The 18,796-nt window shown below is 43.3% G+C and overlaps 1 protein-coding gene across 4 annotated transcripts in view; it reads left to right on the top strand.

The window, feature by feature from the left end:
* The window catches only part of ITPR1 (inositol 1,4,5-trisphosphate receptor type 1), a 354,448-nt gene that overhangs the window by 299,683 nt on the left and 35,969 nt on the right, over positions 1 to 18,796 (top strand). For all 4 annotated transcript variants that reach the window (XM_024244292.3, XM_009238773.4, XM_024244293.3 and 1 more), the window contains 4 exons: positions 2,372 to 2,494; positions 7,744 to 7,919; positions 13,425 to 13,589; positions 18,486 to 18,681. In XM_024244292.3, the coding sequence (XP_024100060.3) occupies positions 2,372 to 2,494; positions 7,744 to 7,919; positions 13,425 to 13,589; positions 18,486 to 18,681 (660 nt within the window). The remainder of the gene's footprint in view (positions 1 to 2,371; positions 2,495 to 7,743; positions 7,920 to 13,424; positions 13,590 to 18,485; positions 18,682 to 18,796) is intronic.

Raw genomic sequence — 18,796 nt, 5'->3', positions numbered from 1 at the left:
GTTGAGAGAGAGGGAGAGAGAGAGGAGGAGGAGGAAGCCACAGTGTTTTTATTAATATCACCTAGTCTCAGAAGGCATGAACCAGCAGTTTCACTCTACTCTTATTTATTAGTAACAAGTTGTTAAGTCCAGCCCATACTCAAGTGGAAGGGAAATTAAGATGTACCACTTGAAGGGAGGAGGATCGAATAATTCATGAACATATTTTTAAATGGACACAAAGCGAGTGTGCAGAGGCTGGAGAGTACGGGGTGTGTTTGGGAACCACCACTAGATTGGGATACAAAGGCAGAGTATATGGGGAAGGGGAGTGGGAGAAGTGTCTGGAAAGGTAGATAGGGACATAGTTCCATGTGCCACAGGAAATAAAAGACATTGCATGTCAAGATTGGTCTCTAAGTATCTCCTTGCACCTGGATAAATACCTAGTTGATTTGAAGGAGTGAATGTTTGTCCAGATTGAAAACAATATTACAACTTAAGTAGAATGTTAGCCTTATAAAAATAAGATTTATTTTATGAACTATATGCCATAGTTGAAGACCATTTATTACAATCATATTAGCGTATCCTGCAGTGCACGCACCCACATTTGATATGGAGCACTCCCTCTGAAGCGAATGCTGGCTTACACAGACCATCATTGAGCTTTGCCAGATCCTTTTTTTCCCCCAACTTTGTTTTATGAGCTTTTTATACACACACTAGTGTGGAGAGGATATTTCAGATTCCCACATATCCATCACTCAGCTTCAGCAGTTATCAACTCTTTGCCATTCATCTCTTCTATCCTCTTCTGGAGTTTACATATCCAGATCAGAAATGGGCTTCAGTCCCAGAAGAAACACAATAGCTGTTGTTTCTAGAGCAGATAAATGTCTCAGCTTAAATTTGCTTTAGCAATCAACTTACCAAAAAAAGTACATTGCTACCTAGTGGTTGACTGGGTCCTGGCTGGCTCCCCCATTGAATTGTCACATGGGTCATTTATTTTTATCCCTGTCGCTGACCCCAGAGGATCACTAACCTGGGTAACAAGATCTCCACTGCTTCTGCCCTGTGCTGGGCCTCAGTTTCCCTCATTTATACAATGAGGGATTTTAAACTAGATGATTGCTCATGGCTCTAAAACTCTACAGTTTGGAAACATTGCCTGTTACCAAGTGCAAACATGATATGGGCGATTAATAAATTACCCAGGGCTCTATTTAATTGTACCATAATTTTATTTTGGTTAGAAGTTCCCAAAGGCTTGGCTGCTGCTACAAGCATTATTATAGGGCCATTGGATTTGTCATTGGCTGCTGTCCCAAAGTTACATGATGACTTCATTGGGAAAAAGAAATATACGATAGAGATCCATTCTCACGTACTCCATGCTTTTCTCTGGAGGGGGATGATGTGGAATGAGACTGTCTTTTGGAAACTTTGCCACTGACATGGACACTGAAATTATGCCTACCATGTCTATTTTGGAGCATCACCCTAAGTGTAAAGCACCATTGAAAAAAAGTTCAGGGAAAAAGGCACCCCTGTAACCAAGTGTTTGTTGTTCTAAGACTGAGAATGCCCAGCCAGCGTGGGATAACCTGTGGGCAATGGTGGATTAAGGTGGCAGCAATGTCCAAAGTGTCTCTGTCTCTTGCCCCTTTGTGATGGCTTTGCTGCCACATCCTCTCTCTGCCATAGCCTGGGAGATGGGAACTCTGCTGCTGACCACCAGGTCAGCAACTTGTACCCCTCGCTTCCCTGTCCTCAAGAATGATCATCCAACTTCAGGGAAATGGCAGATGACTCAATGCCGGGAAAGGAATCATTGTCTTGCTTTTAGGCACTGGCGTGTTAGCGGAGCATGTTGAGCCAGAGAGGAATGTGGAAATGATACCAGCCCTAGTCTGGGGCCCAGCGGGGCTGACTCTGAATGCTGTATCTCCCCCACCCCTCCCCAGTGCCCCGCACTTCTAAAAAGCTAATTGAATTTTTGGGTCTCTCCGGGCATCTCATCTGGTCCCGGAGCCCTAGGGGGAACCGAGGACTCAATGTGTGAACTCTGGATAACCCCCAGATTCCGTAACTGATGGCTGTGGCTGGGGTATGCAGAGTTTATAGATGCTCCAACTTTTCTCTTTTTCCTCTCTCCTTACTCCGCCCCCAATACATCTTCTGTTCCAGTAAGTACTCCACACAGAAATAAACCAATCTGATGTCATTATGTACCAAGTTCAAAACAAACGATCATTTTTACTGTTGTGGTAAAAACCGGGAACAAAAGTGGACTTGTGGGGCAGAGCGGGTGGAAGGGCCACATTGCATTCCTGGCGTTCCGGCTTGGGGTCTCCAACCTCACACGGCTTTGCCTTTGTCTCTGCAGCCCAGCCCGTGTTGTACTGGTGTGCCCGCAACATGTCTTTCTGGAGCAGCATTTCGTTTAACCTGGCCGTCCTGATGAACCTGCTTGTGGCGTTTTTCTACCCATTTAAGGGAGTCCGAGGAGGTACCCATATCTTTAACTTCAAAAAACCTATTAGAAGCAGCAGGAAGGCTATGACTTGCATCTCAGTTGTGGTTCCTGGATGTATTGGTGCAATATTGGGGATCCCAGTTATCCACATTCAGACAAGAGGAGATTGTAGCTGTTACCATAGATTTAGTTTTAAATCTAACTTAAAATAATTTAACTTTTTTATGCATTTTTTTTAACCAGGAAAGAAAGAGAAGCAGCTAGATACTATTAAACCTGTGAGAAAGTCTCTTAATCAGCCCTTTGTTTTATATATGAGGAAACTATGTCTCAGAGCAGTTAAGAAATCAGGCCAAAGTCACATAGCTAACTAATGGCAGAGCTAACCCTAAAACATAGATGTCTTGATGCTCAGTCCAGTATATGTATTGCCACACCGCACTTCTGGAATTGATTTCAGACTAAAGAATTTGTAAGAAATCTCTGGAATATTTTTTTGCCAGGGGTCAGAGGGGAGGCAGGACTTGAATGACTGCAGACTGTACAATGTTTAGTCTATTAAGAGGTACCTGCCATTATTTGCATAGCAAAACATGATGATTATGGTCTTTCTGGATTCCTCCCAGCCCACCTCCTTCCAGGCTACACATTTTGCTGAGAAAAGGCAGACAATTTGGAGAGAGGCATTTTGCTATTTGGGGCCCCTCAACAAGCATTCAAAGCTCCTCTTCTGTGATACATTCATGGCCCCTTTTCTGACATCCACAACAGCTACCTGGGAGGTCCACCTCCCAGCTAAATTTTTCATCAGAGCTTTTTGGCAGATAACCTCACATATGCATATAACAACCTGCCAGAAACCACCTTGTGTGAAAGATAATGGGAAGGGCCCAAATGTAAGACACAAAAACCACACAGGAGTAAGTTTCAGGCTCCACTCTTTAGCTTAATCATGCAGACATCAACTGAAGCAGACATGTATGGGTAATGAGTCAGTTTAAGGACCAATTTGAAAGCGATGACATGTTATGTAATGCTTATATGCCTAAGTTACCCTTTTGAGGAGTTAGCTTTTCTGTTTGACCTTAAGTTACATGGAAGGCACCATCTGAATGCCCGCCCCCCCGAAAAGTACAATCTAAACACAAGTCCAGGGGAGATTTTTTTTTTAATGTCATGTCAGGAAACATGAATGCCCATGTCTGTGTCTAAAAAGATTTGACTAGAACCCAGGGCTGCAAGGTTTTCTCTTCGGGGATGTCCACCTTAACCCAGCTGCCAGTCAGCAGAGGTATGTGTGGCAGAGGGCTAGTGAGGAGCACAGCTGGCTGTGGTGGAGGAGGCCCAGGTCTCCTTTCGCCTCAGGGAAGTTGTCATGTTCCTCACAGCAGATTATTCAACCCTTACCTTGTCTGTGTTTTCATTTACTCTCCATTGCCTTAAAAATATTTCAAACAGATTTTATTATTCGCCACGTCTGTTTTCTTCACCGGTCATTTATGGCAGCATTCAGGCCAGTTCTGGGGACAGGGAGTTAACAGCCCCCCACCCTTCATTGACAAGCCTCCTGCAGTGCCATTCTTAGACTTAGGAAGTCAAGAGACTTAAGGTCTCTGCCTGGCTCCTGCCGCCCATTTGCCAAGCCACTCTGGGCAAGCCACTTCAGCAAGTCCTCGTCATCCTCTATGTGAAGAGATGCTTACATTAAGCCCATGGTTAGAAAACTTTGATATGGCTTCAGAAAGTCCTGTAGAACCTGGGGAAGAACAGTTGGCAAACTAGTCAAGATCTCCAGAGCATGTATTTCTTTCCCATCCAAGCTTGAGATCCCCTGGATGGTATGACTATTGAGGGGCCTTCCAACTCTAAAATGGTGCATTCTGAATGAGCCATCAACTCAGGCTGGTCTGCAGGAGGCAAGGATGCCTGGTTTGGAATCATGGGCTTTAGAACTTCATGCTGAGGGACTAAACTGAAAGCATAAATCAGAGCTCCTAGGAGATTTGACCTAAGGCTGATATGACCCAAGGAAGCCTTTTCCATTATCTAGTAGCTGATATTGCCTTAAGTGCATCTGTTCACTCTCAGAGGGATTCTTTTTTCCTTTTGTAAGATGCATTGAGGGCATTTCCTATACTCACTGCTAACCATCCTCAGTAGAAGGGTTGTATTAACCCTGCCTAGAAAGATCTGGTTTGTTGACCTGAAAGTATTTCTTTGAGCTAATATGTGTTAGGATTTGTTGCATCCTAAAGGCAAGATTTCATTATGTCCCTCTTGAATGTGTATAATAGCCATATTATGTGTGCTGATTTTGTGTGGTTCTGTGGCTTACAAGGTTTGCGACTGCCAAGAACCAGTGGCCTTAAAAGCTCCTTTTCAAAAGTATCACCGCCCCCCCACCTTTGTTTTAGAACTGACAAGTTACAGTCTTTCAAAAGCATGCAACTCAGGCAGCTTCAGATTGCTTACTGAATTTGTGAGCATGCCGTGATGGCTAAAGCAAATGTAGTACTACTTTTTAAATGTTTTTATTATTGAAATTGTCAAATATACACACAAGTAGAAAGAACAGTATAATGAGCTACCATATATCTATCAGCCAGCTTTAACAATTTTGCCTATCTTGTTTCATCTATCCCCGTACTATATTTTCTGAAACATTTTAAAGAAGTCTAGACATCTTGGATTTTTTTGTCCATAAATATTTCAGTGTATAACTTATGAGTACGTTTTAAAATATGTATAATCACCATGCCATTATCATATCTAACAAAACTAACAACAAATCCTGTAATAGCCTGTCCAAATTCAGATTTCTCCAACTGTCTCAAAGATGTCTTTCTAGAGTTGGTTTTTTGGAATCTAGCACTATGTTTTTTAACACTGCTGTTATAGTGAGGAGACAGCATTTTTACATTGGCCTCTTCAGGATTTGGGACATACATTGTACTGGTCACATTGATGATAGTGAGATCATCTTAAGAGTCCATTTAAAATGGCATTAAGCATTTGAGAAAATGATAAGTAAGCCACAGACTGGGAGAAAATAGTTGCAAAATATATATCTGATAAAAAGTTATATCCAGAATATGTAAAGAACTCTTACAACTCAACAATAAAAAAACTATTCAATTAAAACAGTGGGCAAAGCATTTGATCAGACACTTCACAGAAGAAGATGTATGAATGGCCAGTAAGCACATGAAACGATGTTGAGCATCACTAGTTTTCAGGGAAATGTACATTAAAATCACAACACCATACGACTGCAAACCTACTAGAATGACTACATGAAAAAGATGGGCACTACCAAGTGTTGGTGATGCGGTGGATCAGATGGAACTGTCATATACTGCTGGTGGGAAGGCAATGTGATACATTCACCTTGGAAAACAGTTTGGTATTGTCTTTTAAAGTTAAACATATATGTAGGATCCAACATTCTACTTCTCTATGTTTGTCCAAGTGAAATGAAAATATGTCCACTCCAAGAATTGTACATGAATGTTTCTAGTAGCATTATTTGTAATCACTCCAAACTGGAAACTGATTGATTGTTAACTGGACAAATAAATTTTAATATATCCATACTATAATATAGTCAGCAATAAAAAGTACAAGGTATCAATACATACATGGTAACCTGGATGCATCTTAAAAACTTGCTAGGTGAAAGAAGTCAAGCACAAAAGACTACCTAATAGGATTATTTTCCCATTTTTATGAAATTCTAGAAAGTGCAAAGCTATAGGGACTGACATTAGATCAGTGGTAGCTGGGGGTAGGGATGGGGCAAGGCATCACCTGCAAAGAGGCACAAGGAGACTTTTAGAGTGATAAAAATGTTCTGTATCTTGATTGTGGTGACAATTACATGCGGTGGTCACATGACTATATAAACTGCCAAGATTCACCAAATTTTACACTTAAAATGCATGGATTTTTTAAAATATTGATTGAGGACCATCAACTTCAGAGGCAAATGGTCTGCAGCCATTTGCTGCATCACTTTGGGCAAGAAATGTAACCTGAGACTCAGTTTCCTTTACAGTAGACTGGGGACAATAGGATAAATAAATGATCATCAACGTCAAGGGCTTGACATGATGTCTAACAATTGTTAAATGCGTAGAAAGTGGCACATGTGCCTCAATGTGCACTTCTTGAATTTCTGAGAAACCTCTGCCTCTTTGTCCCCATTCCCAATCAGCTTTGCCTTTTGAAGGATTTCAAAAGGGAAGAGGTAAGTGGCTGGGCTGGGGGGAACAGTTGTTAAAGTGAGGCTGAATCTCGGCAGGCGTGGACTCAATGAACTAGGGCAGCCAGCAGCTGGTGGAAGAGCTGTGCCCCGCAAAGGTGTCTCCTCCCCAATGGTGCCACAATCCCAGCATCTCTGAAGAAGTGAAGCTCCTTTATATAAGTGGCCTTAATCATGTAGTGCTGCTTGTTTACATCTGAAGGAGACTCAAAATGTGACAGCATTTGAAATAGGGGTGTTTTTTTTTTAATGAGTGTTTTACAGAACTATATTTTTAGCCATGTTGGCTCATGTTATATAACCAAGCCGTCTCGTGGGACACTCTAAATAGAACTTGCAGTAGCAAGAGATGACAAAAATTGGTATAAGCTCTTTGACTGCAGGGATAATCTAATTGTAGGATGATGCTCATGACACGGAAGTTGCCTTTCTCCTTCCCTTGGAGAAATCTGATTCAGGCAGGGGACCTGCAGTTTTCCTTTGCATACTTTTAATAGAAATTAAGTTTAGGCTTCCACGTCGGCTTCTCTGAGTGAAGTGTGACACATGCACGAGTTTTATTTCTTAAACAAGCTTTTCGTGAGTACCTGCCAGGCACCAGGTACTTCCCTTGGGGAATGTGCAATCTGGTGAGAGAGAGACAAGTAAACTGACCATTAGGAAATAGTGTCCTGTAGGGATGACTGGAAGCAGGGAGTACGGAGGAGGAGGGAACTCCTGACATGTTTTTGTGGGGAGGAAGGGGATTGGGGAGGCGTCCTGGAAGAAGTAATGTCAAAGCTAAGACCTGAGATGAATGAGAAGGGAAGAACTTCCCCGCAGAAGGAGCATGTGTGAAGGCTTGGAGGTCAAAAAATGCTGATGGGACTGGTTATGGATGGGGCAGAGAATTTGAGGTGAGAGTTGGGACTGGTAAGCCAAAAAAGTTATTGAAGAATCTGTAATAGTGCATGTTTTAGGTCTGTCCCCTGTACTCAGTGAATGCACAGATTTGTGAGAGAACCCTGTTTTGTCCTTGCAGGAACCCTGGAGCCCCACTGGTCGGGACTCCTGTGGACAGCCATGCTCATCTCTCTGGCCATCGTCATTGCCCTCCCCAAGCCCCATGGCATCCGGGCCTTAATTGCCTCCACAATTCTACGATTGATATTTTCAGTCGGGTTACAACCCACGTTGTTTCTTCTGGGCGCTTTCAATGTAAGTGTGAATACCTTCCTTGCCACTGTTTTGTTTGCAGATTAATAGGAATGCCTTGCATTCTGGTTTCTAGAATCCTGGCCTGTGCTTTCAGTCCAGAAAATTATTGTTTGGGGCAACTGTTTAAATAGCAGAAGCAAGGGATCGCTGCAGGTGGACGTCTCCCTCTTGACCTCCTCGTGGTGCAGTGAGCCTTGTAATGTAACCCTTGGGCATCAGCACTCTCACTTTTAGGGACTATCCCTGTCAGGAGATAGGCAGAAAAAGTGGTAGTGCTTTGAGATTTAAATTAGTTTTGCCAATCTGGTCAAAAGTTTGTTGGGACAGAAGATTTTAGACAATAAGTGAAGTGATCAAATATTAACACAGTACCCACTTCTGGAAAGGGCCACATAGAAAAGAGGGGATAGGTAAGAGGGCCTGGCCAAATACAGAGACAGGGCAGGTAGAGAGGGAAGAGGAGAAGCAGAGACAATTCTTTAAAAGTCAGTGGTGACATTTAGAAATGCTGTTTCACTACCATTGAAAGATAGAAGCCAATTTCATCTCTGCGAGAATTCTTAGGACAAACTGATATAAAACCATACATTGGAGAGGTTTCCTGGTGAAGGGAAGGAGAAAATTTGGACATGTGAGGCACTGGAGGATCTAAAAATGCCTTCCAGGGGTTTCTGCCCTGAGCATATAAGGAAGCTGAGGTCCCGTGCAAAACTGGAAGTGATATCACAAAATAATATAGTAATTCAGTGCAACAGCAAAAGTCCCAAAGGGAGTATTCAAATGGCACAGGCAGCAAGGACTTTAGAGGAGAACAGGCCATGTCAAGCTGAAAAGCTTACAGCGGGGAGGAGGCAGGATGGAAGTTAGGGCTTAAGGAATGGAGGGCCAGGCTCGGTGGCTCACATCTATAATCCCAGCACTTTGGGAGGCCAGGGTGAGCGGATCACTTGAGGTCAGGAATTTGAGACCAGCCTGACTAACATGGCAGAACCCTATCTCTACTAAAAATACAAAAATTAGCTGGGTTTGGTAGCATGCGCCTATAATCCTAGCTACTCGGGAGACTGAGGCAGGAGAATCACTTGAACTCGAGAGATGGAGGTTGTAGTGAGCTAAGATGGCACCACTGCACTCCAGCCTGGGTGACAAAGGGAGACTCCATCTCAAAAATAAATAAATGAACAAATAAATAAATAATTAAAAAAAAAGGGGGGGTAGAATGGAGAGGATTTGGCCATGAAGCAGGGATTGAGAAGAGTTCTTTGGTTTCGTGGGCCCCATAGGCCAGAGCAGAACAGTGGGAAAGCTCAGGATGTTATCAACAGACAATAAAGAGTTTCACCTCATTCATGGTTCAGTAGTGATCAGTAGGAACCGCTCCTGTATAAGTCACTTGCAGCACTGAATTTTAGGATAAAGCAGCTGGACTTCATCCCCCAGGTCAGCATTCCCAGAGCATATTCCACATTGATAAATATGAGGTAAAAAAAGTGTCCCGTGATTGAAGCCACATGAAAAATGCTGAGGTAAACACAATGAAAGGTTTCATTACTGCAGGCTTCCTCACAGACTTTAATGTACTAATATGGATTAGGAACCTCCAAGGAAAACAGTGTCTTTCTGTTTCCCAAACTTATTTTCCTGCAGTTTTTTATAAGTATCACTTGAGATTAGTGTTGTATAGAATATATGTTGGAAACTCTGTTACCAGTAGTGGAAAGTGCCTGTGGTGTTTTTGAGCCAAGAAATGGTCCATACAAAGAAGTATTCTTGAGAAAATGCATTCAGTATGGCATGTTATGTGGATTCATCAGGAGGGACTACAGGCAAGGAGGCTTTTTAGTGGCTGTAGCGACGCTTTGATTAGGTTTGAGAAGCCCGAGTCTTGGACATAGTGTAGAAGAAAGAAGGAAGGTATGGATGTCAGAAATGGGAAGGAAATAGCCTGGGCATCGTGGCTCAAGCCTGTAATCCCAGCACTTTGGGAGGCCAAGGCGGGCAAATTGCTTGAGGCCAGGAGTTCAAGACCAGCCTGGCCAGTATGCATGTGAAACCCCTCTCTACTAAAAAAAAATACAAAAATTAGCCTGGCATGGTAATTCATGCTTGTAATCTCAGCTACTTGGGAGGCTGAGGCACGAGAATCTCTTGAACCTGGGAGGCGGAGGTTGCAGTGGGCTGAGATGGTGCCACTTCACTCCAGCCTGGGTGACAGAATGAGTCTGATTAAAAAAAAAAAAAAAAAAAAAAAGAAGGAAAGAAAGAGAAAGAAAGAAAGAGAGAGGAGGAAATAGTAACACATGGTGGGCACAGAGTCAGAGCCTTACCCCACCCAGAAAGCAATGCGCTTGTATTAGTTCGTTTTCACATTGCTATAAAATGCCTAAGACTCGGTAATTTATAAGAAAAGAGGTTTAATTGGCTTGAGGTTTTGCAGCTGTACAGGAAGCATGGCAGCATCTGCTTCTGGGGAGGCCTCAGGGAGCTTTCACTCATGGCGGAGTAAAAGCAGCAAAGTTGGAGCGGGAACAGGAGGAAGCGGATGGGGAGGCGCTACACACTTTTAAACAACCAGCTCTCTATCACTATACTGTATCCAGGACAGGTGGTGCTAAACTATTTATGATCCAGTCACCTCCCACCAGGCCCCACCTCTGACACTGGAGATTACAATTTAACAGATTTGGTGGGGACACAGAACCAAACCGTATTGCCACTCTGGGTCCCTTTTTCAGACAAAGAGGGTATCACTGTCTTGACTGGGTAATGAAGGAGGCAAATATGGCTCCAAATTTTCAGTCACAAATGATTGGAAGAAGAATAATGTGGCCATCTAAAATGAAGTCTTGCAAAGATCTAGTTTTTCAGGGTGAAAATGCATTTAAATCGTTGACCTACTGGGCTTCAGGTGGAAAGACACGCTGTTAACGTGAGCTGCGGCATTTGGAAATACATGACCAGAACTACAGAGAGAGATCAGTGTGGGGAGGGGAATGTAGGGATTGCCTGCAGTGAGAGGAAACCATTTAAGAAAGAAATACAAAAGAATTACATAAACAACTAGGTAGAAAAAATGTTCAGTATTTCAGAGGCTGTCTTCTATGGGCTGTCTAGTTCTTTTTTTCTCTGGCCTTCTCTGATAATCATTCCACAGTTATCACTTCTTTAACACAGATCAGTTGGGGGAAAGACTCAACTGAGATATTAATTACCATTTACAACAACATGAGCTGGTAGGGGGCAAACAGCTATAATAAATAATTATTTAGAGTGAATTTTATTTTACATATTTTTTTGAGACAGTCTCGATCTGTCACCCAGGCTGGAGTACAGTGGTACAATCTCGGCTTACTGCAACCTCCGCCTCCTGGGTTCAAGCAATTCTCCTCCCTCAGCCTCCCAGGTAGCTGGGACTACAGGCGTGTGCCGCCATGCCTAGCTAATGTTTTGTATTTTAGTAGAGACGAGGTTTCACTGTGTTGCCCAGGCTGGTCGCGAACTCCTGAGCTCAGGCAATCGACCCGCCTCGGCCTCCCAAAGTGCTGGGATTATAGGCGTGAGCCACCATGCCCCGTCTAGAGTGAATTTTAAGAGAGAGAAACACCCACATGGAATGTATGGGAGAGGGAAAGTACCTGTGGATGGAGACAGAGAAAGAATATTGGAATACTGAGAGCTGGAGAAGGAGAAGGCGGGGTCCTAAAGCCCAGCTGGGAGAGTGGTGAGCAGGGTGCGGTAGGAGACTTGTCATGCCGCAGGGAGCTGGGAAAGATGCTAAGAGCAGACGGGAAGACTGCTGGGTGCGCAGAATCCTTGGAGACTTCACATGAGCTGTCTCTGTTGAGAGGTGGGGATGGGAGCCAGATCTAAGACTAACAAGCAGAGTCCAGCCACAGGCTGAGACCACAAATAGCAGCTATTTCCTGGGGAAGCAATGGAGAAAACTAGGGCAGAAGTTAGAGGGGAGAATGGATTCAGGTGAAGTGGATCACCCTGTTGTTAAGACGGCAGGATCTGGGGTGTGTTCGAGGTCCTGTAATGTGTGATGTCACCCAGGGCACCATCTGCCCCTCCCTGAAACCACATCATCATGGATCATCCAGAATCAGTGATACTTTCCCACCCTATGAAATCCCCTCCACTAGCAAAGGTTAGAATTTTGGAAAAAACTGGCAGATTGAATGCTTAGCCTGTCTGAGAAAGCCAGCAGCGATCTGTGGGTGTCGGCTTCCTCGCTTATCTGATTGCCGAGAAGCTCACTTACACTGACCTACCAGATTAACTGGCAGTATTTCCCCCGCACCTGTGGCCAAGGGAGCTAGCGTAGCAGAAGATGGTTTTACCAAGTGCATCCAGAGAGGTGCACTTGGCCTCCTCCTGAGCCAAGTTTTTCTGTCAACATATTGCTAGAGATGGACTTCCAGGCATTGGGGTTTCTACCAAAGGTGGGACTATATTGCACAGTAGTTCAGTTAGGACTCCTTCAGTTGCAGATGTCAGAAAACCTAATCCATGCTAGCCTCAGCAAAGGAGAATATGTATTGGTTCATTTTGACCAAGAAACCAACAGCCTCGCTTCAGGCACAGCTGATACAGGGGCTCACACAGTGTCCTCAGGGCCCAGTTCCTCCTTACCATCTTTTGGCTCTGTGTCCCCAGTGTTGGTGGTGCCTTCAGTGTTGGTAATGTGGCAGCTCCAGAGTTTACAGCTGCTCAGGTTCAAGGTTGGTGGGAAAGAACAAAATTATCTTTGGCTGCAATCCCAAGAAAGAGCTCAGTGGACATCATTGGCTCCATTTGGTCCTGTGTCTATCTCTAAACCAGTCATTGTACCCAGGGGAATATAATATTGTGATGGCCAGGTTGGAGCCCCACCCAGACATCAAAGACTGCTACTCAGAGAGGAATGGTCCCCAAAGGAAAATTAGAAGTTATTCCCAGAAGAGAGGGCAGAGGAAAAGAACTCATTCTGAAGTCCCTTATATTTTTTTTCCCCCAAGAAAATTCTTGTTTTCCCTGTGAACTTAGGAGCAATGAAAGGCAAGAACTGATCACTGCTCATTAAATTGCCACCTTATAGTGCCTAGAGTGTAACAAATTCAGAAAATGCTTTTGATCATGCTGATCACAGGGTTCGTGGATTGAGGTGACTTCTGTGTTTGACTAACTCATACAAGAATGTTAGAAATGATTCATATCTCATTTTGAAAATCATAATCTCAGTATGTGTTAATTTTGTTTTTGCCATAGAGAAATGCTACTTGATTACTGTTGAGCATGAAGTTATTTGACTACCATGTAATTTGTAATATGCCTGAAAAGCAAAGTAATGAAATGACTTAGATCTGCAAATGGTTCTTGGTGGGTTTGGTGGGCACCGGGTGGAAAAGGAAGTGTTTGTTTGGGCACGGTGACTGAAATACATTTGTGTGAGATGCTCTCTTTGCTCTCATGAAGAGTTTGGCACAGTCCGTGCCATCTGACTGGTCCTGTCATTGTTCTCAGGTATGCAATAAAATCATCTTTCTAATGAGCTTTGTGGGCAACTGTGGGACATTCACAAGAGGCTACCGAGCCATGGTTCTGGATGTTGAGTTCCTATATCATTTGTTATATCTGGTGATCTGTGCCATGGGGCTCTTTGTCCATGAATTCTTCTACAGTCTGCTGGTGAGTACCTGGCGTGGAAATATTTTACGTGTGGGGAAACTAGGAGAGTGTCCTATGTCCTCTCTCTCATCACAGACCCTTCCTTTTAATGGTGATTGGTGTGCCTGGTCCACCAAGATTGAAGCTCCACAGTTTGCAGCCTTTGGGGGATCTGAGAGGAAAGCTCCACAGGAATTGGGTCAGCCCAGGAATTCAAGAGTCACACAACTGCACTGTGTACTGTGCACTCCTGATCTGTTACTTCTCAGTAATGGAAAATGCCTGCAGTAGGTTCAGGAGATGTTTCCTTTCCATGCACCTTTGTTTTTCTTTACTTCTTAGACTCAGCCAGCACTTATACCAAGAGGAGTGTTTTTGAGGCTGTCATCCAACAGTTCTCATGGAATCCATTTCTCGTGAACACATTTAGCGACCATAAGAGTAGGAGCTAGTTTTGAAGCCCCGGGATTCATGATCATGAGCTCAGTAGATTTATTGGTCTAGGAGACCCTTTCGGTAGCTCATTTTGTTCCGATATGAGCCAAGTGCTTAATGTCTTGACAGTCTATAAAACAAGTTGGTTCCATCACCTTCCTCCTGAGCAGGTTTTTAAATTGCAAATCAAGTAACTGCTTACTTTCCTGTAGTTAGAGGGAATCTAGACCTGTGGCGTTGTAGATAAGAAACCATTTTCTTGTACCTACATAAAATGACAGGAAGCATAAAATTGACCTATCTGCAAGCAACACCATGAAGAGCCTAGGAATATTAAAATATTTGTGAGGACAAAAATGATCAAGGCCTAAGGGTTGACTTACAAAGAGAGGGGGGACTTGCAAAAGGCAGAGCAAGGAAAGCCCTTCAGGGAGGTGCTTAGAAAATCCCCCCAAAGCACGTATGAGAGGCATCCAGCCACAATCTAGTTTGATCCTATTGCGTTTTCTAAAAGTGAACTGAGGTAGCAGCATCATCAGAAGCAGGGGAGTTACTCTTATCTTTCTGCAATAGGTTAGAGATTTGAAAGCACAAAATGCAACTGTGTGAGATGCTTCCTTCGCTTAACGTACTTGACTGCCTTGTGCCTCAGTTTCCTCATCTGCAAAATGAGAACAGTGTATCTCCCTCACAGGGCCGTCATAGGGATTACATGCAGCTGTTCAGGTCAGGGTCTTAGAATAGCACTGCCGAACGATTGCCAGCTATTATTATTGTCTTTGTCATTCTATATCCCTTCCCCTGTCCAAAACACCATAAGGAATTCACCGTTCAAATCACTAGGATTAGCTCATTCCATTAGGGGTGGATTTTGGCAGGCTAAAGGGAATGGATTCTTTTCCCTCATCTTAAAATAGGTCTGGCTATATTTTGAGGTTTTAGGCAAAGAGGTCTCAGGATATACTTGTGATTCCCATTATGTGGCCTATTTTGGTCACTTTGTATCAGAAATCTTTAGAGACTTATGTCTGTTTCTGGAACTTTTTGTCTCATGCCATCATGTCCCTGGACAACAAATTCCTGTCCTCCCTTGGGAGGGCGGCAGAGTTCAGTTGGTGTTCTCTCTCATCCCTGCCAAGGGGTCTCTCCCAAGAGACAGGAGATTCCCCTTTGGTCAACGCCACCTCGCCCCAGTAGACACTTCGACCTTTCCTCCAATCTGCTTCCAGTTGGCTTTGCTGCTTTTCTGTTCATTTGTGTCCTCTTCTTTTCATCACTTGCAATGCAGGCCAGTGCCAGTGCCTGATGCAGGGCACATAATGGTGAGAGGAACACAGTCCCTACCCTCATAGGCTCCACAGTCAGGAGCACAGCACAGGGACAGCCATTTTGTGAGTGCTCACCCTGCACTCTTCTCTACACACTCTCACTACCACCTTTGAGGTAGATGGTATCTTCCAATTACACCTGAGGAAACTGAGGCTTGGTGAGGTTAGGTAACTTGCTCAGAGTCACACTGTCAGTAACTGGTGGAGGCAGGAGAGCCACACAACTCTGTTGATTCCCAAGTTGACACTGCGTTTTATTCAAGCATGTGAAAAAGTCCTTGCATCAGTGAAACTGGCATTTCACGTTCCAGTTTGCATCTGTGCTTTCAAGTCTCTAACCTATCACAGAAAGATAAGAGTAACTCTCAGCTTCTGATGATGCTACCTCAGTTCACTTTTAGGAAACGCAATAGGATCAAACTAGATTGTGGTTGGCTGCCTCTCCTGTGCTTCGGGGGGGATTTTCTAAGCTGTGTGGACCTTGACTTGTTTGTGTCTTCAAGTGATGTGCTCCTTTTGGTATCAAAGCAGTACTGAATATGTCTGCTAAGAACCAGAAAACACTGACACTTCAAATTATTCTACTAATAAGGAAAGCCTGCAACCAAAAGAAATTGGGCTGCCTGTAAAAGGAGAGAGACCTGAGCAGGGAACACCCATGTGTTCCAGAGTTGGGAGAGCTCCCTCCATGCCAGCAGGCCAGAAGGTAGGGAGGGTAATCTGGTGGCCTAATTAAACTGCTGTCCCCTCCTCCCCCACAAAGACTGGCCTGGACCTGGTCTTGAGCCTGCATTAAAGCTGTGTCCTTAGAAAAATATTAACACCTGGAGATGAAAATGTGCAAAGTTCATAAGCAGGCAGTTAACAAAAGCAGAAATCCAGATGGTCAGTAAACATGGAAAAATGTTCATCCTTGGTGCTAAACAAAGAAATGCTAATTAAAACAGCGCAATCCCATGTTTTACCTGTGACATTAGTAAAGGTTAAAAAGCCTGATGGTGCCCAGTACTAGTTAGAGTGGGGTAAAATGGGCATGATTCTTTACTAGTGGTGAATGTAAACTGATCCTGCCTTTCTGAAAGCAGTAGGCAAAATGTTTCTCTTATACCATTTGACCCAAATACTCCATTTCCAAAAATTCGCTGAAAAGGAATAACTAGACGAGCATGTATAGAGGCATGTATAGAAGTATTCCTCACAGCATTATTTATTATGACATATAATTGGAAACATCTTGACTGTTTTTAAAAAACATATTAGTTATGTTAATCATGTTTTTCCCATATAGTGAAATACCAGGTGATCATTTTTGACAGGAAAATGTTCCTGATGGCTTGGTGAAAGGCTGGTTATGTGCCAGTATTACGGTCTAATATTTTTGTAAACAATATATATCTATAAATTGCACTTTAAGGCCAGAAGGAATTAAGCTATTGAGCGAATGTCTCTAGATGGTGAATTATTAGTGACTTTTTTTCCTTTGTGCTTTTTTTTGTTTTCCAAGTTTTCTCCATTGAACATGTATAATTTTCTAATTAGAAGAAAGCTTTTCTTTTATATAAATAATACTTATTGATTGTTTTAAAATCAGAAATTATAGATGAGAGAAAAGAAAAAAATCGCTTGTCATTTCAATGATTTGGAGCCTGTATAATCTCTGCGGTCCTTAACCACAGAAAACAAGTATCATTTGTTTGTTGTCTGAAGTTGCTCTTACTTGCCACTTTATATTGAGCTGCTGGAAAATATTTAACCAACATTAACAGCCACACTTTGCTTTCTGTCGTATTGTATTGTATTGTATTGACTAGATGCCTCTTCCTTGCTTCCCTTTAAGTATCCTACTCTACCCAACGCCCTTCACAGAACTAGTCTCAGAACACAGATTGGTGTTAAGGAGGCAGAAAAGTCAATCGACCAGAAAATGACCTCAGATGTCAACTTTTCTACATTGGAAGGGACTCAGAGATCAGCTCTCTCAGTCCACTTATTTTACAGATGAGGAAACAGATCCAGAGAGTTTAGATGGCTGGGCCGACGCCTTGCAACATATTAAAAGCAGTCAGGATTCGACCCTGTCCCCTGACTCACTTCATAGTGCAGTCACACCCCAAAGCCACAGTGGAGACCAAACCTTCCGTACAGGATTAGACAGCAGCCAGAGGCCATGCTAAAAACTAGCCTCAGGTCTAAGAGTAACTTCCGAGAGCTCTCTCCCCACACTCCCCACCATTCTCCCAGTCAAGTATCTGTGACTGTAGCTCTTGGAAAACTAGCCGTCATCCTCCCATACCTATATGTACCTACAGGGATCCTCCATTCCTCAGGAAGCCAGCTTCTTGCCAAGAGCAGGTTCCTTAGCAGAGGGCAAGCCTGGATTGTGAATGCACTGTGACCTGCAGGGGTCTTAAGTGTTACCGCCACTAATGTCCCTGTGATATACTAGCTATGTGACCCTGCCCCAGTCTCTTGATCAGGAAATTAATGATAATTACTATTTATTGTACTTACTGAGCATATGTATGCCAGTGTGCTAAGCACTGTGCATACGTGGTTTACTTATTCTTCGTAATAACTCTACATCCTCCAGTCTGCAAATGAGGAAATGGAGACTCAGAGGGGATGAGGAAAGTGCCTAGCCCGAGATCATATGGTGGACAGTAGCTGAGCTGAGATTTGAATTTACATCTAAGTCCAGAGTTCTTGCCACTGCCGCTGGCTTGTAGTATGTGTGCCTTCCCACCAGACACAGGGCTGCAGGAGGGCAGGGACCAGGGTGGCTGGCTCTTCATAAACTCAATTCAGTACCTTCTAAATGAATGGATGCCAAGACCCTCATCACTTTCCTCTCCCTTTGTCTCTGAAACTCATTGGCACAAGCATGTATTTTCTCTACTTCCAGGCCCTCTAAATGGCTCTGGATACTACTTGAAGTTGCTATTGTTTCCTGCTTCCTCTTCTGTGTTTATGTTTCCTCATTTTTACCATCTCCGTTTCACTGTGAAGCCAGGGAAGATGTTCAGTGTTAAGATCATATGTAGTGCTTTTGAGTGTCTAAGAGGGTAAACGCTCTATAAACCAAGTTTTCATTATGGGATAGTGATGTACATCTAACATCGAGGCTTCTTAAAATTCTTTTTGTTTGTTTTCAAAGCTTTTTGATTTAGTGTACAGAGAAGAGACTTTGCTTAATGTCATTAAAAGTGTCACTCGCAATGGACGGTCCATCATCCTGACAGCAGTTCTGGCTCTGATCCTCGTTTACCTGTTCTCAATAGTGGGCTATCTTTTCTTCAAGGATGACTTTATCTTGGAAGTAGATAGGCTGCCCAATGAAACAGCTGTTCCAGGTGGGTTTGGGATCTTCTGATCTTTTTAATGCTAAAAGATTATTTCCTGATTATAACTGAACTAAAGAAAATAATGACTTTAGTAATGCAGATATCTCCCCATTGTATCTCCCTA

This window comes from Pongo abelii, chromosome 2 (assembly GCF_028885655.2).
Source record: "Pongo abelii isolate AG06213 chromosome 2, NHGRI_mPonAbe1-v2.0_pri, whole genome shotgun sequence".
Lineage (NCBI taxonomy): Eukaryota > Metazoa > Chordata > Mammalia > Primates > Hominidae > Pongo > Pongo abelii.
Note: the sequence above shows the minus strand (reverse complement) of the source record. Positions and strands in the feature narration are given on the sequence as shown.